General features: G+C 33.4%; 2 protein-coding genes across 3 annotated transcripts; one reads left to right on the plus strand and one right to left on the minus strand.

Annotated features, from left to right (window-relative positions):
• Positions 1 to 4,891: 4,891 nt before the first annotated feature.
• On the minus strand, positions 4,892 to 17,051 carry LOC124356861 (serine/threonine-protein phosphatase PGAM5, mitochondrial). Of its 2 annotated transcripts, none has more exons than XM_046808139.1 (6): positions 17,033 to 17,051; positions 11,814 to 12,168; positions 11,110 to 11,240; positions 7,686 to 7,903; positions 6,791 to 6,924; positions 4,892 to 5,394 (listed from the first exon to the last, which is right to left on the minus strand). In XM_046808139.1, the coding sequence occupies exons 2-6, from the start codon at positions 11,975 to 11,977 to the stop codon at positions 5,244 to 5,246; spliced, it is 798 nt and encodes a 265-aa protein (XP_046664095.1). In that variant the 5' UTR covers positions 11,978 to 12,168; positions 17,033 to 17,051; the 3' UTR covers positions 4,892 to 5,243. The 2 variants fall into 2 exon arrangements, with proteins under 2 accessions (XP_046664095.1, XP_046664091.1); XM_046808135.1 differs by lacking the exon at positions 17,033 to 17,051 and adding an exon at positions 15,353 to 15,712.
• A 6,517-nt stretch (positions 17,052 to 23,568) lies between these two features.
• On the plus strand, positions 23,569 to 27,453 carry LOC124356871 (insulin-like growth factor-binding protein complex acid labile subunit). The gene is made up of 3 exons (XM_046808148.1): positions 23,569 to 23,814; positions 24,604 to 24,802; positions 25,901 to 27,453. Exons 1-3 carry the CDS (start codon positions 23,671 to 23,673, stop codon positions 26,050 to 26,052), a joined length of 495 nt encoding a protein of 164 aa, XP_046664104.1. The 5' UTR covers positions 23,569 to 23,670; the 3' UTR covers positions 26,053 to 27,453.
• The last annotated feature ends 81 nt before the right edge of the window (positions 27,454 to 27,534 follow it).

Here is a 27,534-nt window from a genome sequence, read left to right on the forward strand (position 1 = left end):
CATCAGTCAGGTTTTAAAAAGATATAAATTATATCTCCTCTGCAGCATCATTTATCATGTTAAAATAAGACAAAAAGAAATATAAAATATAACAAAATTTAAAACTTTATACTTAATTGATTGGACAACCATAACTAACCTGCCTGTATACATCACATCAATGAGTTAACAGTCAGACAGAAGATAAATTTTGCTAGAATCCTCGGATAGTTAAACAGAATTTCGTGATAGTTCACATCATCCTTGAGATATATCAACCTAAATTATAGACTTTGCTGACGTTCAGCCAAACCTCATGTATGGGACGTGAACTATCCTTGAAATATATCTTGTCTCTTTAGAAATAATCTGATACAACAGAATATCAAAGGACCACGAAAGTCTTATCAACAAATCCACTAAATATCACTTGTTAAAATATCATATGAGTGCATATAAGTGTCTGTTTACAAATTTGTTTATTTTATGATATTCTCATTGATATCATTGCTATCCATGACTAATGTAAAAATGTTCACTAATGCTCAGCCAAATCCCATGGAGTGACATTCACTATCATCGAACTCACTGTTGCTCATACAGAAATAAAGCTTCATGTAAAATTCCAACTCTATAGGTCAGTTTTCAAAATGTCATGTAGACGATCAGACAGACAGACACAAGAGAAATTTTTCAATTCAAGGCTTTTCTATCACTCAGGTAATAAAATTTAACTTACATAAAATCTTACACCGTTTGTAGAACAAATTATTGACAAAAACCCAGGAAATTACACGTAACCTAAATACGACTTCAATAAATACCAGCACAGCCCTCCTTAGATGCTGGATGAAACAATTCCCACCCCCAATTATGTAATATCCCAGCTTTTTTAGTAGTCCAGTAAACCAACTAGTATGCAATAGTTTTCTTACTCAAACCAGGTTTCAGAAGAAATACGTGTTTAATACAAGGCAAATTGCACAAGTTAACACAAACCGGCCTCATTCCAAATACACTCCTAGTGGAACCATCGGTCTCAATTTCAGTCACAATGCAGAGAATCAGTATGTTTAATATCGATTACACAGAAGTCTTAACTGCAACTGTTAATGCAGATCTGTAGTAAGCAGACCCAACAGAGGAAAAGAGTTCTATTATTGCATTGTATAAATCTAACAACAATATCACCCACCAACTGGTAGTTACTTTATTCACCCCGCTGAGGATTTTCTATAGTACAGGTAGATTATTTAGATGTGAAATAATTCACGCATGGAAGGGTGAGGGATTTGAGGGGATGTGTGGGCTGGGTGGGATACCAGACGTAGCCATTCCATTAGACTACCAGCAACACTATTGCAGATATTGGTCTTAAAATCATATGTTACCGAGTACTCCTAAAATGGTACTGGAACATGTTGCATTTAGTGTTACTGGTAAATGAGTCCGAATACTTTATACCAGGAACAATGCAGTAAATGAGTAAATTATCATAAAAGTACCTATAACGTTAACCTTTATAGGTATAACGGGTACTTTCGGTTCACGGTTACTTATACTCTCGGGTCAGACGAGTACCCATTACAAAGTATCTTTTGCAGAAGTCCCAACGTGACCAGTTGTCACAGTAATGAGTGAGTTGTTGAGCTTTGAGGAGTTCTGTATTGTGTTAGTTTGTTGTCATACTGTGTTGAAACAAGCAGTTTCAGGATATAGTAAATTAACAAAACCTGTTCAATTTAATCTGTTAAAAATTAAACATTTTAAACAGTGTTTTACAAAATTACAGGCTCATGATACTGACTAAAAGTTACATATCGTGACCATACTGAATTTTGTTGACAACCCACTCAAGAATAAAAATTGAAATAGTAATTTAATAATAATTGTATTTTCATACTATTCTGAAATTCAAAAATTACATATTCAAGTACAGTATATAAGTATCTATCATGTATAAATATTTGGTCTAAATTTGGTCACAAGATTTTGAGCCATGAATTCTCAATGTTGCAAAGTGCTAAAAACCGGTATTTTTTGGTTGTTATCAATATAAAAAAATGAAAGCTATTGTTAGTATTCAGTTTTATATGTAGAAACACATAAATAAACAAGCTATATTTTAATATAACTCCCTCTAATGCAGCGCTATTACTTAGTTTATGACCAACTTTTAATTTTGGATGTCTATACTTTCTAATCCGAGTGTAGACATCAAGATTTAGCATGGTCTTGATTTAAACTTAATCATTTTCTTCAATATTTTGTTAAATTAAATACATATAAACTGTATTTATTGCAGATTTTATTTATCCCTGTATAAGCTTCCTGGTGATTGATAGTAGCTATTTTACTTTATAAACCCTGAACTGATCTTTGTACTCCTTTTATTAGTCCAGAAGTACTATAAAAACTATTTAATAACCTAATAAAAAAAAATTTTCCCCGTGGAGGGCCCCCAGACACCCGTACTGATTTGGGGGGGGGGTTCTCAAACCCACTAACTCCACAGTGTTCTGAACACCCCCCAGAGAAGATTTCTGGGTGCACCACTGTTAAAATCCATGTGTTTCACTTCAGAATCTTGGTGATTGTAGTGTCTCAATGGTAACAATGGTATTAGTAATAATTTTTAATACTAATAATTTATATTCAAAATAGTCTTATGGAAAAATCTTTACCAATAACATTTATGGATGACGCTGTGTTGTAAGATTTAACATTACATGTTTGCGTCATTTACTGCAGTTCTGTGGATTAACTCGAGAATGTTAAGCTAGGTAAAACTTTATCGTGTAATTCCAGACTTTTTTTACACTTTAATCTTCAATCAACCACATAATCCACCGTCTTATTGGGAAAGAATGTACACATATTTTATAATCTGTATATTTGTATAGTTTTATAAATGATACAAAACATTAATTAACCTATCACGTTGAAGAATACAATGCAGTACACATTCATGTTGCATGGACCTGCAGGCTTTCCATCACAGGCATTACCATATAATAATGGCTACAGACTTGGCTGTACACAAACTATAGAATAACAGTACTTTGGTATTATACCGAGGCCACTCTGTCCCCATCTACTACCTGTTATTACGTGATATAAGTAGGTAAATACGTACATACTATAAATAGAACAAGTTTAAATTTAACCTTTACCAGCACTCACGTGATCTGAGCTTGAATGTAAGTTATATCTTGAAGGATGTTTTTCTTCTTTCACCAAAATGCAAGGCCAAAGAAGCCCACACTGATGGCCAGGGACATTTCAGATCGGTACTTCAAGAATCAAGAAGTTTTTATTGTCTTTAAACACAAACAGTGTAATTGAAAAAGTCGTAGGGTTATAATTATTTTGTTCATATTTACTAACAATTACATTTATATATTGTTTAACATACAAAATAATCACAAATTAACAATAAAATGAGATTAAAAAACAACGATGGACTATTAAAATATATTATAAACTTTGTTCTACAGTTAACACATTTAGAAAAGACAACAAAGAGATTTTAGATTAAAATACTAATACTAAAATAAAATTTACAATAACAACAAAGACATACAAACAATAGCTATTAAAATGAGACAAACACATAATAAAAATTCAGATGTTAAAAACTTAATGTACTAATATCACAGCCAAAAATTTGTCAATGGAGTAAAAATATTCTCCTTCAACCATTTTCCGAAGTCAGAGTACCGCACTTGTGGCAAAAAAAAAAAAAACATCTATCAAGACAGTACCAAAATTCAAGCTCAGATTGCTCGTAACGGTTAAGTTTAAGTTTGGTACTAGTAGTATACATATTTATAATAATATAATTTAAACTTATTTATATCTGTAGTAACAAGTATTAGATAGAAACAGAGTGGCCTCCTTATAATATCAAAGTACTGGAATACTGAGATATATTAACCCTTTGAGTGCCACAATGTCAAAAATTTCCTTGGTATAAAACAAGCATGAAGTGCATCAACAAGCAACAATCATGTTGTTAAGTATTTTAAATATTTTGTTTTATTTTTCCTGTTTGTCATTTAAAGCGGTTTTGTATTTTCAAAATAGCATAAGACTGGAAAACCAATCACTATTTTATTAACACTTCTTTTTTACCACCTTATTATATTATTGTTCCACATTATTCCATTATTTAACTAAATCGCCATATTGTACAGGGTCCAAGTTTTCAATATATGGGAGTTTTTTTTTTTAGAGTTGCTGTGTTATTAACACGATATTCGCTCTGACAGCTGATATAGTAGTCAAACACAGAAAACAAAAAAAAAGGAATGTTGAAAATATGTTGGATAGTTGTTACGCAAATGCTTGAAAATTTACAGAGCATGGTTAGGCACTTTTGCTTATAACTTAGGATAATGGCTGTAGCATCAAAGGGTTAATTTCATCATCTACAGTTTAGATTAGAGTAAAGCAGTTGAAGGGTTGATTCAATGTGAATGTTAAATTTAGCACCCGTTCACATTCGTCTTAGTGCAGATATTCTGTAATTAAGGATCAGTGGCGTAGCAAAGGGGGGGTGGGCCGCACCGAGTGTCACCTTTTTGGGGTGACACCCACCCGGAATCACAACTTTAAGAACAATTTACAAACAAACAAAATATTTAAAAATCTCTAGCACAAAAATTTCTTTTTCGGGGGTTTCCTCCACTAGCACTAGCTCAGCTCTATGTATAATTCGGGGATTCCCGCAAAAGAGCCTGACGCTGTCGTGGGGGATTCCCCGTCCCATACTCGCGATCTTTGATGTTTCAGTTGCAACATTTCTCATTTGTTTCGTGAAGTGTGTTGTGTTTGGTTGGTGTGAATTGTTAAACGTGTATTATTCTATAGTGATAGATATAAAAAAGGAACAAAATATATTGTATCCATGACCTTTATCATATAAAATTTATTGCTTTTTACTTTCGATGGGGTGACACCACCAACTTCTGCACCGGGTTCCACCCAAGGTAACTACGCCTATAGATAAGGATATAGATAAGAGAATACCTCTTCACTTAGATTACACTATAGTTTTTAGTCTAGGTGCCTCTGATATTGAAACAATGTAAAGAGTTCATTTTAAGCTTCTTCGGCACCAACTGTTTTGGATCTCTTCAGACGAACATGACTTGAAATTCCAGGAGGCATGTGTGTGGCAGCGTCAGTATCCAGACACTGCACTACGAGGAAGATGTACAGGACATAACTGAACATTCACATTACACCAGCTTAACTACACATCAGACTGCAGTAACTAACTTAACAGGCAGATGGCCACTGTCATTGATTGTACTGAGAACTACCCTTCCATTGGGTAAGATAGCGATCCCTGTTATACTTGCATGGTGAATGCCTATCCTCATCCATGCATCGACAGGAACCTGAAGAGCTCTGTAAGAAAATGTTGCTTAATTAGAAATCACAGTAAATCAGCTGTTTTGCCATTGCAAAAGTTACTATAAAGATTATATATTTTATTTATTTATATATGGGAGTGCCGATGGCCGAGCGGTCTAAGTCGTTGGACTTTGGGTCTGAGTTAGAGATAGCGCAGGTTCAAATCCTGTCTGTGACCGTTGCACTTTTTATCAGTACAATCAACCTCATACTGTATCGACTCTCCCCCTAATTCTGTTTGATAAGATCCTCGCACAGGCCAGTGGCTCATGAGGACGGACAAAATAAAGCATAAAAGGGGATCAACCTCTCCTTTAAAAAAAATCAATCTCATTTTCCTGATTACCACTCCCCATTTAGCTAACTTTTTATCATCTTTCTATAATTTTTAAGAGATCACGGACAAACAATATCTACGAAATTGAATTAGTGTTATTAGTTGTAACTGCAATCCATTTTTTTAAATGAGAGCTTAGATCCTTTTAAAACTGCCTGATTCCTGTTGCAAGCATTGTATCCATCAGAATATGGGGATAGTCAGTACAATAAACAATCAACAATACTAATAAAAACTGCTATGGTCATAGACAGAATTTTAACCTGTACATTTCCAAGTCAGATCCAATTTTTCAACACTTTAGACCATGTTGGCCTACTCATCAGCAGCTTTCCCAGATATAAGATAATAGATCTGGAAAGTTTGTTTGACTGAAAAAAGTCCTTTGTTTATTTTGTGATGTATTTTATTTCTATTCTCTGCTTGGCATGTCTTGTGATAAACAAAAAAAATTAAATACATGAAATAAAGTTATTCTGAAAATAGTGTAGAAATAAATAAATAAATAGCACAGGTAGTTTAAACCAAAACTGTTGTAAATATTTACAGTAGATAAATGTCTAAAAGTATGTGAAAGAGCAAAAGTCATAAGAATAAATATAATATAATATTACAAATCTGAATCATGGATTCTTCATCTGCGATTGCATATCAATTACACTGGCAGCTATTGGACATTCCGCTTTTGAGTCATAAAGAACTATTTTTAAGCTATTTACGTGTTACATAATCACATTATTTCTCTGATTATTCACTCTTTACACAAAATTCTTCATCAAAATAACTTAGAATCATTCATGAAACAAACTATCTCAATGTCGACCCATTGTCAGCATTGACAACAACAAACATGTATCATCATTATAGTAGCGGAACATTGTATGATTGGTACAGATATCTCTTGAGTTTAAAGTGAACTATTAGAGACGTAGAAGTGTTTTGTCCAAGTATGGTGGCGCTCATGCAAAGAGCTGTGTAAAAACTGTGTGAAGTAGATGAATGGGTTAAAAGAAATTGACTTCAATGTAGTAAATTATCTTAAAAATAAATTACCTGCAGATAAAATAACGGATGACATTCCCATGGCACACAATTATTTCATATGAATCTCCCTTTTGTTCAGGATCAGCTCTATGTATATATCTCCTAAAAGCAGCCTCAATTCGAGCTCCATCTTCAAAATATTCCTGCCAACATTGATAGATAAAAAATGTTAATATTTGCTGTAATGAAATTTAATCAAAAGATTACAGACACAATATAAACTGGCTATGGTTCTAAATTTTTAAATATCTACAAGTTTTTTGAATGGGAGCTGTAGCTTATAATAGTGGTTTATTTATATTTGAAGATGTTGTATTGCCACATGTTGACTACGCCTTCTGCTTCAAAGTTCTGTTTATAATTAAAGAGATTGTTTAGTATCAAGTTGACTGCCCCATCTGTTACTATAGAACTTTGCACTTATAACATATTAAGACCAAAATGGATACATCATCTCTTGCTGTAAAGGTTGTCACCAATGCAATTATTAAATTCTGAAGCTGTTTTGAAAAACACTAATTCTAAAGTTTTACTTTAATACATTTCAAGATTAATGATGGTTTTAATTTTGAATGTTGTTTACAGTTGAAATGTCACTGTGTACTGATAAATAATGTTATACTGATATCAAAATATTGGACTGTTTTAATTCCTAAGCCTAGTAACAGTTCTAGCAGAGACATCTCTATATGCAATCCTACCATACAATATGAGTTCAATGACGGTTTTGTTTTAAGACGTGGTTGTCTGTTTGAGTTCACCAGTCCTTTGTTGCAAATTTACAGTAGGAAAATAAACTATTTCATTTTATTTCACACTGATCATGCAATATCGTATATTAATACAGTGATTTAGTATATTAAAAAAAATGATAACTCAAGAGATTTACAAAACATATACTTACACAGGGACTTGGGTTATAAAAATCAACTGGAGGTTCAGGGGGTATTGGGGCTCCTTCCTCCAGCAAGGGACAGTGAATGACCTTCAGGTTGTTGGGTAGTGACTCCTGTATAAGAGCTGCGGTCTCCTTGGCTCTGGTCATTGTTGACACGATCAGGTGTTTGTATTTGTGTGCAAACTCTTGCAATCGTTTTCCGGTAAGGAGCGCTTGTTCTCTGCCTGACCAGATATATTTCAAAATTAGCACCCATTCAAGAACCCCAGTAACCATGGCCTTTATGACATATGCATAATCTAATTACAATAAGTTATAAAGGGTGGAAAAAAATTTAATTTCTGTCTGTCTGCGTGGTATTTTAAAAACAAACTGACCTGATAGACTTGAAATTTAGCATGAAGCTTCATTTCTATATAAGCAACACTGAGTTCGATGATGGTGCATGTCACTCCATGGGATTTGGCTGAGAGTTAGCAATTATTTTTGAATTGGTCGTTTGGGTAACCATGATAGTAACAAGAAAATAGCAGAATAAGTACATTTGTAAATAAGCTAAGTACAATTATATGAGATTTTAACGAAGTGACATATTAACACGTGTAGATTATTCATACAGTAAAAAGAAAAATGTAATAGAGCGAAACTCAATAGTAAATGGTAACAACAAGATTTGATTTCAGCGTACTCCTGGAATACCTACAGTACCCTCCTTACCACACCTAAAATTATTATTTAAACACTATCCTGAACCTAACACAATGAACAAAAATGTGAATTATATCATGATTCAGATTCCTTTATTTGTCATTACACATTACGGAATGCAGGACAAGTGTCAATAACAATAAATTAATAAGTTACAACAATTAATAACAGTCAATAATTAAGAAAGTTTATGTCATAATACTCTTGAATGTTCCAATGATACTTTAGTAGAGACCAGCAAAGCCATAAAAATCTCTTCACAAATCTTGAACACTGTACAGACATTCATCCAATAAAATAAGCTTAATACTATTCTTAAATTTATTTACAGGCAGCACCTTAAGATGTTGTGGTAAACTATTGTACATTTTAATCCCTTGGTAGACAAAACTATTTTGAGTGAGAGTATAACAACACCTCTTTGTCACCAAATGTTGCCTGTATCTTGTGTTGTGTTCATGTACTGAGGTGTAATCCTCAAGAGTAGACAAATTGTTTCTTATATACATTAAAACAGACAATACATAAATAGATGGCAGGGAAAGAATTCTTGATTTTATGAAGAGAGGTTTACAATGTGTTCTAGCTGATACCCCACATATTAATCTGATTTTTTTGCAAACACAAAAAGTCTCTGAGCTCCATGATAATTTCCCCAGAGGGAAGTGTCATAGGACATTAGGCTGTGAATGTATGCATAATAAACACATAATAAGGTATCTGTGCCTACACTATCTTTCAGTATCCTAAGTACAAATATACCCTTGCTAACACGAGTAGATAAGATGTTTATGTGATTTTCCCATTTTAATCATGTGGCAAGATATATCGAGAAAGACCATGTGTATAATTTAAATTTTGCACGAAACAAAATTTCGACACAGATAAGAATGAGTTCTATGATGGTAATGTCCAAACATGGAATTTAGCTGATCGTCATTGAAGCGCATAGTAGGTTGACAACATTTTATTTTGTCCTACCAGGGAATGTACAAGTTTCTTTTTTGTATGGCCTGTGTCTGCCTACCACATTACTATAAATGAGAAAATAATTCATTGCTGCAAATGTGCCTTATTTGGTCCATACCAAAAAAACGTTATGTGCTAAACTCAACATTCACATTGAATCAATCCTTCCCACCATAGCTATGGCATGTATAGAAGACTCAGTTGTTCTACCATGCTTAGAGATCGTGTCTAAAACATCAGAGTCCACTCAATTGTGCATCTGATGAGACAGAAGAATATCGTTTCACCTAGATTATACTACATTTTGTAGAATAGGTGTCTGATGTATTGAGTTCATTTTGAGCTTCTTCATTGCCAGCTTATTTTGGATTTCTTCTGGCGAACATGACCCCAGATTCCAGGAGTCAAGTCTGTGACAGCATCAGATTCCAGATGCTGAGGTAAAGTAGTATGTCTGTTGTAAATTTAGAAAATCGGGTGATCCAGATGGCTGGTGTTTGTAAAAGCGAGCCTAAAGCTCGTATCAGTCAGTGATATGTGTTTGTCAGTAATGAAAGGATATCACATAGTAACAAATTTAATGTTGTCTGGCAGTGGTCATAAACATATCTAGTAAAATATTTTGGTGGAGTCCAGACAACTGATTTTTTTGTAATGGACAGAGAGTAAGACCCCATTTTGTTCCTTAAAAGGTTCTTGACCCGTTTCTTTGTTGAGAACGATCTTTCAGCAGTCAGTAATACTGAATTATTTAAGTAATAATATTTGTTTACTTAAAAAAGTAATTGAAAACATTTTTAATTTGGGGGTCCGGATCCCTTGGACCTCCTCATTGGCTACGTCCTTGCTGGTGGTGCTGCATTCTGTATTTAGTATAAAAACTATCACTTACTACTTACACCTATTGCTCCAGTATATTTCTTATTTACACCCTGATTGTTTAGTATCATCATGCATTTCTTCTACTGAATTAACAGCTGATAGCATATGAAATTCAATTCAGAGTATTTAAAATGTTTATCTTATAGACAAAAGAGCAGTTACAGTACTTGTTATAAAGTTACTGTAGTGGTTTTTTTTCATAAAAAGCTACAGGTATCCCACAAGTTTTGTGTTCGGGTCCAATTATATTTATTTAATTCATAGCTGACCTTGAAATGGTATTCCCTTTACTCATGCAGGCGATGCTCAGTTTCTTTGACATCTTCTCCTTTAGGCATAAATACAGCCATGCAATGTATTAATGCAGATAAAAACTGGTTGTATGGACAATGGCTTAGATTAAATGCAGAAAAATGTTCTATTTTGCATTTTTGCTTACCTTTTATTATTGAGGTAATGAATGCAGGTGGTCTCTGAATTGTTTTAAGTAAAAACTGTTTGGAGGTTAGGTAATTTATAAAAAGTCTTAGGAGTCACAATTGACACTGAGCTAAATTCTTTTAATCGAGTTGAAAATATTTATCCGCTTTCAATGAATAAATTAAGCATTTAGAATTAACGTAGAGTGTTTCCATTGTATTCAATGTTTTAGGAATTCTGACACACATGACTTAGGATAAGCCCTATCTAAAACTAATTCAATGTAAAAATTTATAAAAGAATAGAAAAGTTCTGATCACAAAAAGCCCTTATCGTATTACATATGCATACATCATTTTGCTACAAGAGTTCCTTTATGCAATAGACATAATCCAAATTTATTTACTAAAAACACCTTCATAAAATAAAGCAAATTATACAACAAACTCACCAAGTTTTGTTAGATTTCTATCTGTATCTCTTTCTCCATAATAGTTGTACTGTCCATGCCTAATAAGAAATATGTATCGTACAGCTGTCGGTGTTGCCTTTTGTAGCTCACTATTATTTGCTGGATCTCTTCTGCAATCATAGCAATTAGTTAAGGGAATCTATAAAATTAATACTAATAGCTATTAGTTCTTTGTTCAGTCCAAAATAGAGCTAATGTGTGGAGTGAGTCTTTATTTTCAGATGCAACGTTACAACTGTAATTAAAATTATCTAAAACAAGAGAGACTTTGTGGACTCTGTGTGAATTGGTGTTATTATTGCAGTATTCCAGCTAGGGAAAACCTTCTAACCAATAAACCCCATCTGAACAATGAAGCAATGATACCAAGTATAAATAATTTGTTTGAGTACTATATTTAATGCTTTCAATAAATCTATGTAACATTCATAGCTATGGAAATAAAGAACTGAAATAAAATTCAGATCAAGAAATAAAAATCAAGATCAGTCCTTGAAAATTCTGGCATTACCAAAAAAAATCAGTACATTTGTAGAAAGATTTTATCCAGAGCCCTGCTGCAGTCCTCAATTGCTTTTCTGGACTAAAGAAAACAGTGAAACCATGTGAGGGGGTTCTGAGGACATAAAGTATGCTAAATATAAATGGAAATGTCTAATACGGAAATGAAAATGTACACTCACCTGTCCCAATTGGAGTCCCATTTCGATATGTGGACATCATCGTTATTTAATCGAGAAGCATTGACTTTTAAAAGATTTGAATTGTAGCTGTGCACAGAATACACAATTACTCCACCCCCACAAATTGTTGATACTCCTGCTGTAATTAACTTGGCAAAATTCATTTTCTGTTTATTATTGATCTTGTTATTTTATATTGCCAAAGAAATGTTCACATCTGGGCTATTTTCAACAAGGTAATGTCACTCTGGATGAATTGCTATGCTTATTAAGCCAAGCAAATTGTCACTGACTGAACAGTAGGCACTCATCCAACTGATGAATGATGTCTTCAAACTTGGTTCTTTGTTAGTATCTGCAAAATTCATTCTAATTGCATTTTCCACATAAGACAGTTACTGCTTAAACTAACATTATTTAACTACTAAATTAAAAATTAAGCATGTCTATTAACTATTAAATTAAGTACATGACTAGAAACATGTAACCAAAATAATAAAGTTTTAAATAAATGTTTTATACAGCTCATTCTATACAGCAAAACATTTGAAACTGTACATGAATGCAAATCCATGTTTATTCCTTATCAAATTAATGAATCAATTTGAACTCTGTGTACATTCCTACCAGTATGCTATAAGAAGGAAGCAAAAAAAGAACATAACTTATTTCTTCAATCCAAGACATAATTAAAGTTATGGTTTCCTATCTCTATCTACATTATATATTATATTTAAAGCTACCAAAATATTCAATAAAAGTTATACAAAAAGTATTGAATGTAATTTGTATTGCTATAGAAACATTTCATTTGTGTATATTTCTTAACTACAAATTATTTAAATTAGGCTTTATAAATAACAAGGTAGGAGTAAACAACACCATGTCTTACGTAACAGGCTTCATTGAGGTTACATGCAAAATTTAAAGTCTATATATGAGCTCAACCTCAAAATGGCTTGAGGACAGACAGACGATGGTACAGAAAAGAAATTGTTAAAAATGAAGTTCCATGCAAGCTTTAAAATCTAAAGAATGAAATCTTTTCCCAGGAATCATTATGGATTGTTAGGCTACATGTGTTATCATGTCACATGATTGTACTCAGCTTGCTTACAAATTTATTTAGACAATAGATAATAATATGCTTTATTTACCAATACATGGAAAACTGTAACATAGCCATTAAACTAATAATAAAAATTAATATTTACAAAGCTCATATTGGTCTTCCATTTTTATAATAGTATAATTCTTCCAGTTACTCTTCATTAGTGTACAAGGGATTTTGTAACAGCTTCTTCTTTATTCTTATTTGTTCGTTGCCATCGTGGTTATCCACATGGCCTTATAATTAAATTTAAATGTGTTTTATAAGTATCAGTGAAAAAGTGGATGAACTGGTAAAAGAATCTTAGAATCCTACAGATGGCATATTCGATATTCAAAAAAAAAAAAAAAAAAAAAAAAAAAAAAAAAATTAAGAAAAACGTGTTTCACCCCTCGAATATTTGGTAATTATGCATTTTCATTACTAAAAAACAGCTTTTCCTTCTACAATCTGCAGATAGACTAAAGCAGGATTTTATTATATTTACGTTTTTAAAAATATAGCATCCATTTGTGGCCAAAAAAGATAAGATTGTAACTTACGACAAGTTTAACATACAAGGGGTAATGTTTTGAGGCCAATAATGGACACTGTCCATTGACTGGTTGTATTTATATACAACTTTAGGCTTGTTCACTTTTATATTACCTCTCTTTTAACAACACACCTCACAGTTTGTGTGCTACTGTCATACAAACTGCTTAATATTGTTACTTCATGGGAATCCTTTCTCTCAAGATTGTACTTGACGTATTTACAGAAGGCTTTCACCCTTCTTCAACTTTACTTGTGTAACTTTTTTTTTATTACTCCCCAGCCGCCCTTTTTTGGCCTAATTAGCTCAGAAAAGCCTATTCTGTTTCTCATAATTGTTCTAGTTATATGGATTTTTTTAATCCATACAGTGCCTGAGCCAAATCCAAACAGTGTAATACCTATCCGTAAACAAATGTAGGCCTTCAATGTTATTATAAGCTTCTTTAATCTTGTCAACTATATGTAGAACAACTCGACTGGTGACACCAAACTATTCTATCTGTAGTGCATTTTACAAAGTATGGTTCCCGAGCGCAAAATTAACCAGTCTTAGATTCATATAAAACACCTTTAAACCCAATGACTGGGTTTGTCTTTGTTATAAACTTTAAACAAAATTTTCCCCTTAAAGTCCACTGTACTTTCATCAATGCTGATTTTTTAATCTGGCAAGTAGTATTTAACGAATATTTCTAACGACACCATTTGAGTCCAAATGGTTGAAAACAATAATTATGTATTATATGCTTCTGATAATAATTCCCTGGTCAATAAAACAAAATACAAGCCTCATAACTAATTCTGGCCATAGACTTTTAAAACAATTTTTAAGAACTGTAAAGTTTGAAATTTAACTGAAATATACACCTTGTGAAATTTAACTGAAATGATATGTTGGTTCTGTGAAAATATAGAAACTGTGATTACAAAGTATACATTTGAACACACAACACACAACAATAGAAAAAATTTCTATTTTCCACATCATTGCCTTTAATTATTTGAAAGAGGTCCTCAGTAAATGGGAATAAAGAAATTTAACAAACTACCTATTTATTATAAATCCCTAACATTAAATGCATTTAAGATTAAACTGAAAGAAAACCTAATCATGAAGGCTAAATATTCTATTAAGGAACTTGTAGATACCCCTGTACTTTCTAATCTTTTAACACTAAAGGGTTTTATAAGGTGGACTGGGAGGGGGGAAGAGATGATATCTTCATTCTAATTATTTCATTTGGATGATATGATTCATGGGATGAATTCTTTTGACATGCAATTTATAGTTTTAAGTTCTCGAGATATCATGAGGACAGACAGACAGACAGAAATTTAAATTGTCCAGTCCCTGTAGTGATAGCCTCTGCTCAAATAGTTTGGATTGCTGTAATACAATTCTTTGGGGCCCCTGACCTCTACAAGGTAAATATCTAATTTACTAAAAACTAGATTGGTGCCAATTAGTTACATAATTATATTGTTAAAATATCGTTTTAGTAATGTGGCTCAAATAAACATTACCTACATTTTGATTTTTATCTTAAAAATCTGTTTATTTAATTACACTTAATTATAATAATCTTAATTTAATTCTGATTTTACACACACACACACAGAGTATATTTATACATACAAAAATAAATATTGGGTTTATTATATGTATTTCATAAATAATTTAGGGAGTCTGTATCAAAATCAGAATGATTTCAACTTTTACATTGCTAAAAGTACAAAACAGGCTTAACGAAAAGCGCTGGTTTAATGAACTAAACCACATCTTATCATAAAGTTTGTTTTGAAACTGACTATCCACAACTTAAGAATAATAAGAGCTTAGCCTATAATATGATTAAGTACAACTAATGTATAATATAGTAAACAGACTTACCAGTATCATTCAATATCATTAAAACATGCGTTTAACATTAATACTCTCTATAAAACCAAACAGCGAATTGGGACATAAAACAAATCAATAATACTGTTCATGAAATGGAAGCTAAACAAAAGGTTGGTAACCCCGTCATATCAGATTCAGACAGTGAAGTACAATACAATATGTTGCAAACGTAAACGATCACCGTACAGTCAGTCTACGGACAGCACAGATTAAGAGTCTGACCTTGAGACTGCAATAAGCGTCTGAACAACCGATATCACAGCCACAGCCGTCTATATAACACATCATCAATACACCCCCCCCCTGAGTCTTGTTGTGAAGCCATTAACCAAGCTGCCAACTCGCTCGACCGGTAGTGGGGATGCGGAGGGCTGTATCGCGACGAATCGAGGGGGCACTGGCTATCGCCCGACGCTCCCCCCTCCTGTATACACTAGTTACCATGCTATCGCATTATCGCATATCGCCGTTGCTTTTTTTCAACTCTAAAAAGCCAAGCATTTACTGTGAAGCTAGGATATTTCTATAAAATACGTCATGTGATTTATTAAAATATTATATGAACCTTTCGGAGTAGTTGAAAGAGAGGCAGATTTCATGTGCTGTTCTAAGCTATAAATACTTATAGGTTTTTTTCTGTTCTTTTTATATGAAATCCGCTATATTTAAAACAAAAGAAAATAGTTGATATAATCTGACCAGCATGTCTAGTTAGTTTTAAATCCCAACTTTTCTTTTATATATTTAACAGATTAGTTATTTTAAACGGAACCGTAGTATTTTTAGCCTTTTATCCCACAATCTAAATAAAGCCTTGGAAACAAAAATAAATTATATACCCTTTCCACAATATATCTTTATTTAATCAAATATATTATGCCATGCCCCATGTCAATAGATTAAATAGTGTGTTTGAATGTTTACTTTGACGTAAGCCAACACGTGTATATTTAAGCTTCGTGGCAGTAAGGAATCTTTGACTTAAAGCACAGAAATTGTTTCAAACATTTGTTTATAATTTTTCTCCATGTGTAAATATCACCCTAATACAAAGATTTTAAAAATTTAAAAGCCCATTAAATTATTAAATTAAAAATTAGGTAATCCATTTTTACAACTGAAACAATGTATGATTTGTACAAAACTTTAATACCATAAAATCGCCTTCGTATTGAAACGTAATTGAATGGGTGGTGACCTCAGACCTCAGGAGCGTAGCAACAGGGGGGGTGGCGAACGGTACCTGTCCCCCTCCCCAAAAAGTTTCAAAATACTCGTAATCGCCTAATAATCTATTTTCGACTAAAAATAACATTCATGTTGGAGCTTGTAAATCGATCATAATCAAATATATAAATTCAAATTTTAGAACTATTTAATTTGTGAAATACACTGCAATGCACGCAAAATTATTCAAATTGGTTCCAAATGCTAAATATGTTAATATTAACGTTACGCGATAACTACGGAAGTAAGTCACTAACTCTAAACATGCACTTAATAAAAAAGTATACACAACACTAATCATTAAAACTGAAGAAGATAGAGTTAATGAAGTTGACACATAACATTGTGGTTGTGATTACTGACTTAGACGTGCCACAACGCTTTGGTATGATTTGTTTATTTTAACCTAGTTTGTAATTATGTATTAGGTTAGTTATTTACCTGAAGAAGAGATCAGATTGCAGATCTCGAAACGTAGCGTTACTGATTCTTGTTTCACTGAACAATGGCAAATGTCCAGAAAAATCCTGTTTCCTTCACAAGCCTTCCATCGTCAAAAATAAACTTCAAACAAAGAATTGATTCTCGGAATGGTACTGTTCATGTTCCAGCTACTGTTAAGGGCCCCATACACCTGCGAGTCTGGCTCGCGAGCCTGGCTCGACTCGCCTAGAAATGGACCAAATCCGTCAGTGTATGGACAATAAAGAGCCGAGCCGAGTCAAATTCAGGCGAGCCGAGCCGGATCCGCCACTGCTTGCCGTGCGGCTCGGCTCGAGTATCAGTTCGCCAGTGTATGGCGCATTACGGATCGGACTCGTGCCCCCACCACCGAAAAATCTGTTCATTCCGTTTTCACTACTGTAGGCCAAACGTTACGCACCACTCGTTCGGCCAAGGGTAAGGTGTTTTGTTTGTTTTGAGTTAACATGGCTGACTCCAAGTTATTTATGAGCCCTGATTTTTTTAACAACATTTATTGAAGAGTATCGAAATTTGCCGATAGCATTTATTATGTAGACCGTCCGGTAGCCAGAAAACGGAGAGTAGCAGTGAGGCGTTCCTCTGGTGATATAGCGTTTCGCAGTATAGTGTCTTTTTTGTTATAAGCGGTTTAACCTTGTCCAATAACATGTCAAAACCTTTCAGCTGACATCCTTAAATAGTTCTGATAGTCCTTGGCGACTATCATTCCTAACAAAATTCAATAAATTCATGTGGCTAATTCTCTTTCTATTTAGTAACCAATTCTTTAGTGACCACATTACCCTTTTTCTTCCGTTTCTTCTTAAATACACCTAGCTCATCTAACACTATAACCGCAGCTGCAACATTCTTCGAAAAAAAACTCATGTTTGCAACTGGGCGCGAGCAAGATACGTAGGTGTATGGTGAATAATCAGCGGGTCCGGCTCGCGAGCTAGGCTCGGTGAGCCAGGCTCGCGAGCCCAGACTCGCAGGTGTATGGGGCCCTTTACTGCTAAACGAGTCCGATTACTTTGTACTAGGAATGGCAGTAAAGTTAAACGTGTAAAGTATCTGTATCGTAAAAGTACCTTTATCAGTAACCTGTACCGGGTACTTTCGGTTTGCGGCAACTTGTACCTATTCTCGGGGAAAAACGAACAAAGTATCTGTTATGGTAGTCCCTACTTGATCAGTTGTCAAAGTAGTGACTGAGTTTCTGAGCAATTCTGTACTGCGCTAGTTTGTTGTCATTCGTTGTCACCACGAGAAAAACACCGCCCTGGGCGCAATCTGGTGATTTGCTCGTTAAAACGATCAGTTACCGGTAAAATAACAAAACCTGCTCAGTTTACTATATGTTACAAATTAAACCTTTTAAATAGTGGTTTACAACATTACACGCTCAAGATAATTACTCTGAACTCCATAACGTGACCAGTGCAAAATTTTGTGAACCACCAGGTCAAGAATAAAACATAAGATGGCAATTTAGTAACAACTTTATTTTCATACTATTTTAAATTCTAAAATTACATTTTCGATTACAGAAGACGTGTATCTATATTATATAAACATTTAGTCTTAATCGGATCAGAAGCTGCCAAATTATGGATCTTCAAAGATGCAGTTTGGTTGAAAAGCACCAAAACCGGTATATTTTCGTTATTTATAGTGATCAGTTTTATATGTAGAAACGCAGATATAAACTAACCAAATTTCAATATAATTATTCCTGTTGTTGTAGCCTATCAGTAGATTGTAGTCAACTTTCAAACTCGGACATCTATACTTTTTGATCCGAGAGTAGACATAAAGATTTAGCTTGAGTCTTGATTTGTGATTTAAACTTGACTATTTTGTACAGTATTTTGTTAATATTATAATTGAATTTCGTTTTAGTTAAATGTACTTCATATAAACTGTATCTGTTTCAAAATGTATCAATTGTCCCTGTATAAATCTGGTGATTGTTGGTAGAGTAGTTTTGCAGTTCACAGTCGGACCTGATCTTTGTCCTACTTTTATTAGTTCAGAAGTACTATAAAATAACGATTCTAGTACCAAATATTTAAACATTTTCTCGGGGGAGGACCCCCGAACCCTCCGATTGATATTGGGGGTTTTCATGCTCCCGAACCCCCGGTGTTCAGGACACCCCCAGACAAGATTTCTGGGTGCGTTACTGCTACGAGGTAACACAGCGTCTGGCGATTTGCGCGATAAAACGAGGAGTTGGCGGTTACGATAAATTAACGAAACCTGATCAGTTTAATCTGTGTTTAAAATTAAACGTTTTAAATAGTGGTTTACAAAATTACGCGCCCAAGATAATGACTACGATCAACATAACTAATGTAGAACTTGAGTAATGTAGAATTTTGTAGCCTATACCACTCGATAAGGAATAACAGTGAAGATGGTAATTTAATAACAACTATATGTTCACACTATTATACAATTCTAAAATTCCATACTCGATTGTATACTTGTATCTATCTTGTATAAGTCTTTGGTCTAAATCGGATCACAAGTTTCCGAGCTATGGCTTTTCAAAGTTACAGTTTGGTCGAAAAGTAAGTTATTGTTAGTGAACATTTGTATATGTAGAAACGCAGAAATAAACAAGTTAGGTAATATAGCTTTGTTACTCAGTTTGAGGTCAACTTTCAAACTCATATTATCTTCACTTTATCCGACAGTACACATCAAGATTTAGCTTTGGTCTTCATTTGTGATTTAAACTTAACTATTTTGTTCATGTTATGATTAAATTTCATTTTAATTAAATACACTTCGTATAAACTGTATTTGTTGCAGAATATTTTAATTATCCTTGAATAAGCTTCCCGGTGATTGCTGATATAAAGCGATTTTACTGTAAACTTTCTACATTCTGACCTGATCTTTGCCACTTTTTATAGTTAAGAAGTACTATAAATAACTATTTAAAGTCGTAATATTTTAAACTTTTCCCGGCGGAGGGAATCCCCCCCAGACCCCCTGCTAATCAGGGTGGTTTTCCATACACTAGACCCCGTGGTGTTCCGGACACCCCAGAGAAGCTTTGTGGGTGCGCCACTGCTGATCTTCATCAGATATTCTAAACACAACCATCGTGGCATGTTTGGCTGGTATCTACTAAATAAGGTAGGTGTCCGTGCATACTAACTTGTATATTTTCAATGCTTTACAAGGCCTTCTCTCGCATTTAAGACTTACGAGATAAAGAACAATTATATGAACAAAAGCTGTTATGACTTGATAATTCTAAAACCTTCTCGAGTTTTCGTTACTACTATTAACAGCCGAGATATAACTATAACTATATCCTTATAACATCTTTAACAGCCTCTTGTAGTCTACAAAATATGAAAGTTGTTTTAATTAGTTGGAAAACGTTTATGATATGAACAAGTTTTTCTAATTGAAACAACGTTTCATTAAAATTCGTCTATGCATTTTGTTTGATTTCAGTATTCCTGATATAAAAAAGTTATTTGTAATACTTTCCAAAGGATATCAATATAATATAAATAGCCCTAAAAATACGTAGTATTCAATGGTTTTCAAAAAAATCCGGAATACATTTAAAGAATTAATACAGTTAAATCAATAATGTGCTTCATAAGTATAAAAATGCTAAATGCTATACCATAGGATAAGTAGTATTGTTTCATAAAAAGGAGGTTTTATAGTTGATTATCAGGATTTTGGAATTTTCGTCCGGCAGGTTAACTACATGAACGCCGACCGTATTCAGGTCTAAAATCGATTAGATTGCATTTTGATATAATTTCGCGCTCTGCAAAAATATACCGAGTGTTATTCTATGAATTAAATGATTATGATTTAAATTCTATGAAGAATTCCACATTTGTTTCGACAGCAGGTCACCAATAGAATGGGAAGTTATCTTCACTTTCCCTGTCCTCGATAACGTAGATACGCTGCTTCGCTACTCGTGGCAATATCAGCCAATTGGTATCATTTTCGAATTTAAGGACGTCAGATTTTTCTGTTGCCATAATCAGGTTCGTTTACTGATTCAGTTATGTATGATCAGTCTACCTGCCTTGTAGGTATAAGCTATAGAGTGTTTGTTCCAGCTGCAGATATACTGCGCATCGGAATGTGGCGGGTGGGTTGCGATGTTGGCAGGTTATTTAATGCTGGTGTACTTGGGTACAGCATGTTTCAAGAGGTCGTATTCTACATTCCGTCGACCCCACTCTGACGTGGTTCATGCTGCGTTCCAGAAATATATTGTTACTAGATTAACTAGAGCAGTCTGGCATGGAGCCTAAACACGAGATGGTGCATATTATAATTTCAATCTTTGGTAATTAACTTTCACCCCCCCCCCACCCCCCCCCCCCCCCACCCCCCCCCCCCCCCACCCCCCCCCCCCCCCACCCCCCCCCCCCCCCACCCCCCCCCCCCCCCACCCCCCCCCAAAAATTAGGTTTCTTCCTTGAATATTTTAAAATTCTTTATGGTTGCTTAATTTTATATGAGTAAATAGCCCAAAATTTACAGGTATTTACTGCTATTACACCATAGTACTTCTAGAATTTAAAAATTTCTGACTGTCATGTACTCTATAACAGTCAATTACAGAAGTTAATGGTCTTTGTTATTAATCTCAAATCTCAACAGCAGTTTCCATTTTAATTAGCATGCAGCCTGTAAAATGTAATGATATATATAAATACAGGTCTAATAATAAATGCTATACATAAAGATAGATATAAATAGTGCTCTATAAAGATCACTTCTGTGTATGATGACTAACAGAGTAGGATAACAGTTCTGATTGAAATGTACAAGCTACACTCTGCTATTTTATCTCAAATTTTTTTAAGAAAGCAATCCTATAGAATGTTTGTAAGAGAAAACCAACTGCATTTTTGTATAAAGATAAGAGATTTACGTATTATATGTTTTATGGGATACATCTAGATATCCCCCTGATATTTTTGTATATCATAAAGAGTAACGTATTGTATGAAGATTTAATTTCTTTCTCTCAGGTTTTAATGTAAAAAATGAAGTAAAAAGTAATTAATATTAGTATTTTTGTAATCTTGTATGTTGTATAATCCAATTAATACGACAAAATGAGGTGGTGAACAATCATAAACAAAGCTTATCCAGAAAGTAAGTACCACTTTGCTGTAATGGCGCTGCAGGTCTATAGTCGGCACTTTTTGCTTGCGCTCTTGTTTCCTTAGTTGCCAGTTCCACACAGTGCCATTATGGTTGATTATTCTAGCATTTTGTGTTTACTGTTAAAATGTTACATACAACTGATGAGTGTGAGATTCAGTCTGTTATTCAGTTTTCAAATGCAAGGATTGTCAAAGCACCTGAAATCAATCCTCAGAGATGAATGAGTGTTGGAGTGGTGCCAAAGTGGGTTAGGTGGTTCAATGAAGGATGGAAAATGGGCACAATTAAACAAAGTTGGTGGCCATCTGTTTTTAATTATTACTTAGATAGAAACGTTGAAAGAGAACAAACTATTCGGCACAATAACAATGCTTTCACATGATGTACAAGACTTTTGAGAAATGTTTGCATGAAATTATAATTGAATGCTCAGCTAGGTTAACAAGGAATGTATTTCAGCTGATTTGTCCTTATAGAATGTTTGGTTCTTTGTAGATAACTTAGATAAGCTGGTTACATGCTTGCACTGCCAGGACTTGAACCTGGACCCCTCACTTGCCGGGGGAATAAAAAAGACCTACGAAAACAAGTACTTTTTGTGTCTTTCAATCTTTATTCAAATTAAATCAGACACTCCTTCAATAAGATACGAGAACAACAATGAATGTCTGATGAACATAATATCAGACTATTCTACTTTGCCTCAAATGTCATTGATGTGGAACAGAAGAAAAATGAGAATACATATTTTAATTGTCATTAACTTGAATAAGGAACTGAACTATTGTACCATAAATAAGTGTCCATAGGAACTTTTAATACTGAGAAATTCAAACAATGTATTCTGCTATGTAAACATCGATACTCTGAACAGTTAGTGATCTAAAAACAGTTTTATTAAGTAATCAACAGGGGGATAACTTAGAGTGATACTAATTGTTGTCAGCAGTGGTGTAGCTAGAACTTGGTTTGGGGGAAAGGGGATGGAGATGGATTTGACTGAAGAGCACACTATACCAGGGGTTATGTAATAAATCTGAATAAATTTAATTGAAAGTAAAATATTGAACTTCTTTATTTCAAAAAAGTTGGATTCCAACCAACTTGCAATATAAATAAATAAATATTCTTGGTTATATAAATATTTTTTTTTATTTTCAGGAGGTGTTCCACCCCTCTAAACCCTCCCCCTTCCCTTGTAGTTACCTCAATGGTTGTCAGTATTGTGGCACTAGTGCTCTTCCTATAATTCTTTAAATATCTTATCTTTTCCTCATTGAATTCTGTTTACATTATTTGTAATTTGTAAAATCTATAAAACCAAAATTGGATTAAATATCTAATACTCACATGTGGTTTCCCAGAACCTGGTAGAGTTGGAGACCAGAGTGATAGAGCTCAGACTGCACCACAACAAACTAGAGGATCTCTCGGGAGCTCTGATGGGGCTGACAAGTCTGCAGAGGCTAAACTTGAGTCATAACATGTTAACCCACATTTCACCGGACGACTTCATCGGCTTGGACAACTTGAAGATTTTAGACATCTCACATAATATGCTTTCTACATTAGAAGAGACTTCAAAGGTGAGGTTCATTTTGCCTCTGTTAAATTCCAGAAGGTGTGGTCAACAGATATAAATACAAAACTTTTTTTGAAACCCTTGAACCATAAGATAAACAAGATAATTAGATTTACTGTGGTAAATGTTTGAACTTGAAAGTAAAAGTTCTGTTTTAATTTAAACTGCTATTGCGTTGTGTAAGAGCAAATATATATCTAAATACTGCCAAAGAATAAAATATACCGAGCAGACAAAGAACTTAGAAAAATTTAACAATCTGAAACAGAACTTTACATTTTATGAAAAAATATAATACTTCATTAATATTATTACTTTAAAAGTGTTTTTAACTACACTTTTCTGCAAAAACAATGCTTTTATGGTGATTATGACGTTTGTCTGCAGTAAGTTTTGAGACCTCATATTTTTGAAAATTTCCAGGAGAGGCTCCGGAACCCTTCTGAGAGGTGTTCCATACCTCCTAGACTCCTGGGAGATTACATTTTCACCACCTCCAGTTCTATAAATTGAGCATTGTGTATACTTATAAGGCAGTGTATGTGGTTTGATTTCATTAAAGACTATGACCACGTTTATGGTCACTGTATTGTACAATGTGGATTTTCTACCAAATGATGTACTCGTAATACCCTTGTCTTCACAAACACACATAAACAGGGAAGATCAAATATGCTTATGTACTTCATTAAAATTCACTTTGATGTTTAAATACCAGAAATAGAAACTGCAACATTCTTGTTGTATAATTTTTTTACATCACCAGTAATTCTTTTTCTACTGTTGGATTTAGACTTTCCTGCCTTCTCTGGAGGAATTGATGGCAACACACAACCAACTGACTGCTCTAGAACGGGATTTCCACGGTCTACCTGTACTCTGCTGGGCAGATCTATCGCACAACCACATCCGTCATATCAGCAAGGAACTTGTCGAGAAGACACAATGCCAGTTGTATGGTGTCAACAGAACACTGAACATTTACCTCAATGGTCAGTATGAAGATGACATTTTAGACGATGGAAAACTTTATGTAATACTTTAATGTAGGTTTATGGGTATCGTTCCCTAAAAAAGTATTAGGTCACAAGAACCTAACTAGATCGGACACGTACTGAAAATGGTAGCAAAATGTACGACAAGTGGGTTGTCATACATTGGGAGAAAACACATCCAACGGCACTAGTATCTTCCACAGCATCAGACACATAACCGTGAAGTCAATGTGTAAAGTTTATCTTTTGTGAGGCTCTGTAGAAAAATATTAACAGAGGGGTTCTACATTGCTCTGCATTTTGTCCGCTGTTGATCGAGATGACATGACAAACATAACTATTATGAGGAGTTAACCATCACAATTTTCATATTAACAATATACAGACATTATAATTTTACATATGATTGATAAGGAAGAATGTAGAAATATGAATACTGACTTTTCCACCGGACTAACTATAAACCGACTGAAAGACAAGAAAATAAAACTCAGCCATTAAACTAACTCAATACGTCAACTGTGAAGAAACATTTGTACCACAATGGTGTTTAACAGTATACATAATTTACAACTGTAAGTATAAAATAATATTAAATATATTGTTAAAAATTCATAGAAAAAGAAATCTTACCAAATTTTTCATTGATCGTATGAAAAGTTTTTTACGTTTAAATTTTTAAAACGAGACTTAGTGAAAATGAATAAGAAACCAGCACTTAATAAAACTTATTGGCACATAAAACCATGAAGTTATGGATCTAAAAAAGTATACATGGACAAAACCGGCTCGATGTTTTAACTTTTTTTATAGCACTTCTTGTTGTTTAGCTTCAGTATAAGATTTTAATATTATTAGTCGGACAGTAATTGTAGTCTGGGACAGATTTTAAGATATATCTGGATTTGATATATTTGGTCCCAAAATTTAGAACAATAACAAAAATTATTAATTGGGTTTTTTTCAAAGAAATGATGAATTTGTGGCTTTTCCTGTTGAGTTGGACAATCACTGTGATTAAAGTACATAATATCAGTGAGTAAGAACGAAAAACTGATTTTACGGATCCTTAACAGACTATAAATGCTTTTACAGAGAATCCAGTTCTTTGCGATGACGACATGATGGCTATAATAAAACTCATGGAAGAGAGGAACACGACAAAAGTGTACGGAGAAGTGGATTGCGTTGTGGAAGTGAACAATACTGTGCCTATGGCCATGCCCATGATGCCTCTGGCAGCATAAGCTCGTGTGATATTCATACCCGCTTCAATTACTTGTGGTCATACTTATATATATGAGCTTCTTACATTGCCCAGAGTCTGCAAGGGCTCGGATCACTAATTTCTGAGGTTACCATCGTATTTATGTAGTAGCAGCGTTTCAAATAGTATAAGCTTCACAGAAGTAAAATATTTTAGTTCATAATTTTGTATTAAACTCTTAGTTGTTTGTGTTATTATTGTCATGTATTAAAATATTGTAGACATTAAGTTGTATAATTTCTTAGTTGGCACTGTACATGTTTTATATTTGTATTAACCTTGTTATTATTGAATTGAAAATTAAGTAATTACTTAGAATTAGAGTAGATGTATATTCTAGTTATAAATGTATTTTAAATGACCGAAACCTACATTATTTTATTAATTCTTGTGTCTTCCATTTAAAAAACTTCTATTTTTGTTATTATACTCATTTTAAAGTCATTGTAGCGAATGTATTTCTTAATTATAACGTAATTAATGATAATCGTGTATTTTCATGTAATTCACTGTCCAATGTTTATGTACGCACAATTAATACATAATAATATATTACTGTAAATATTATGATGAAAAATTATGCAAATTTTATAATTTATTTCAAGTTATCAAAATTAATTATTGGAAAAGATGTCACTGTGGACAACGGCTGTGAACGATGTAATATTTTACAAACATTTTATATTTAAGTGAACAAGTACATTACATGAAAACTATTTTAACTATAGACTGTTACATGTTACGTGTAAAGGGTGTCTGGTGTTTCTGATGTGGTGAAATTCAATAGAAATAATTGAGAATCAATTTCAAGAGAAATATAGCAAATGTTAACAAGAAAAATATAAGAGAAGATACATTTTTCTTTGCAGCCATTTTTACAGCTAACATTCTAAGGTTAATTCCTCTACATAGTCTTAACGTTATGTATCAATTATTAAATATTGTTCTTTAATATAAACATAACCAAAATTTACTATAAGATCAGACTTTAAAAAAATTCTAGAACACTGAATTACGTTTTACTTTTGTAAAATGCCTGTGATTTTATATCAGAATTTAATTAAAGGGTAATCATTTACCTAGTGAATTATAAATGTAGAATTGATTACAACAAAATCATGTTTTATTTTTAAGTCAGGGTGTAGCTTTTAGACTGTACATAACTTATGCTGTAACATTTTATAAAGTTTTCACTAACAATATATATGTTTCTATATTTACAGTTGTATTGTAAAATAAAGAATAAAGTTTTTAAAATGAATTATATAAGTATATATTTATATATAGTACATTACTTTGACGACTATGCAACCTGACACAATAGAGTTGTTAAGCAAACAAAACCCTATGGAGTTATTAAACAATTTATTTACAAATAAAATTTGGACATTTCTCATACAACAACCTGGACTGTACCATAATTGATTTAAAGAATTATATGATGATAAGTTCAGGCTCAACG

Source organism: Homalodisca vitripennis, chromosome 1, assembly GCF_021130785.1.
Source record: "Homalodisca vitripennis isolate AUS2020 chromosome 1, UT_GWSS_2.1, whole genome shotgun sequence".
Classification (NCBI taxonomy): domain Eukaryota; kingdom Metazoa; phylum Arthropoda; class Insecta; order Hemiptera; family Cicadellidae; genus Homalodisca; species Homalodisca vitripennis.

Coding starts and splice junctions, on each gene's coding strand:
- LOC124356861 (XM_046808139.1), bottom strand. CDS start 11,977: ATGAATTTTGCCAAGTTAATTACAGCAGGAGTATCAACAATTTGTGGG. Junction 6,925..7,685: donor TTTATAACCCAAGTCCCTGT/GTAAGTATATGT, acceptor CAATGTTGGCAG/GAATATTTTGAAGATGGAGC. Junction 5,395..6,790: donor ATCCGTTATTTTATCTGCAG/GTAATTTATTTT, acceptor ATTTTCTTACAG/AGCTCTTCAGGTTCCTGTCG.
- LOC124356871 (XM_046808148.1), top strand. CDS start 23,671: ATGGGGCTGACAAGTCTGCAGAGGCTAAACTTGAGTCATAACATGTTA. Junction 23,815..24,603: donor CATTAGAAGAGACTTCAAAG/GTGAGGTTCATT, acceptor TGTTGGATTTAG/ACTTTCCTGCCTTCTCTGGA. Junction 24,803..25,900: donor ACTGAACATTTACCTCAATG/GTCAGTATGAAG, acceptor ATGCTTTTACAG/AGAATCCAGTTCTTTGCGAT.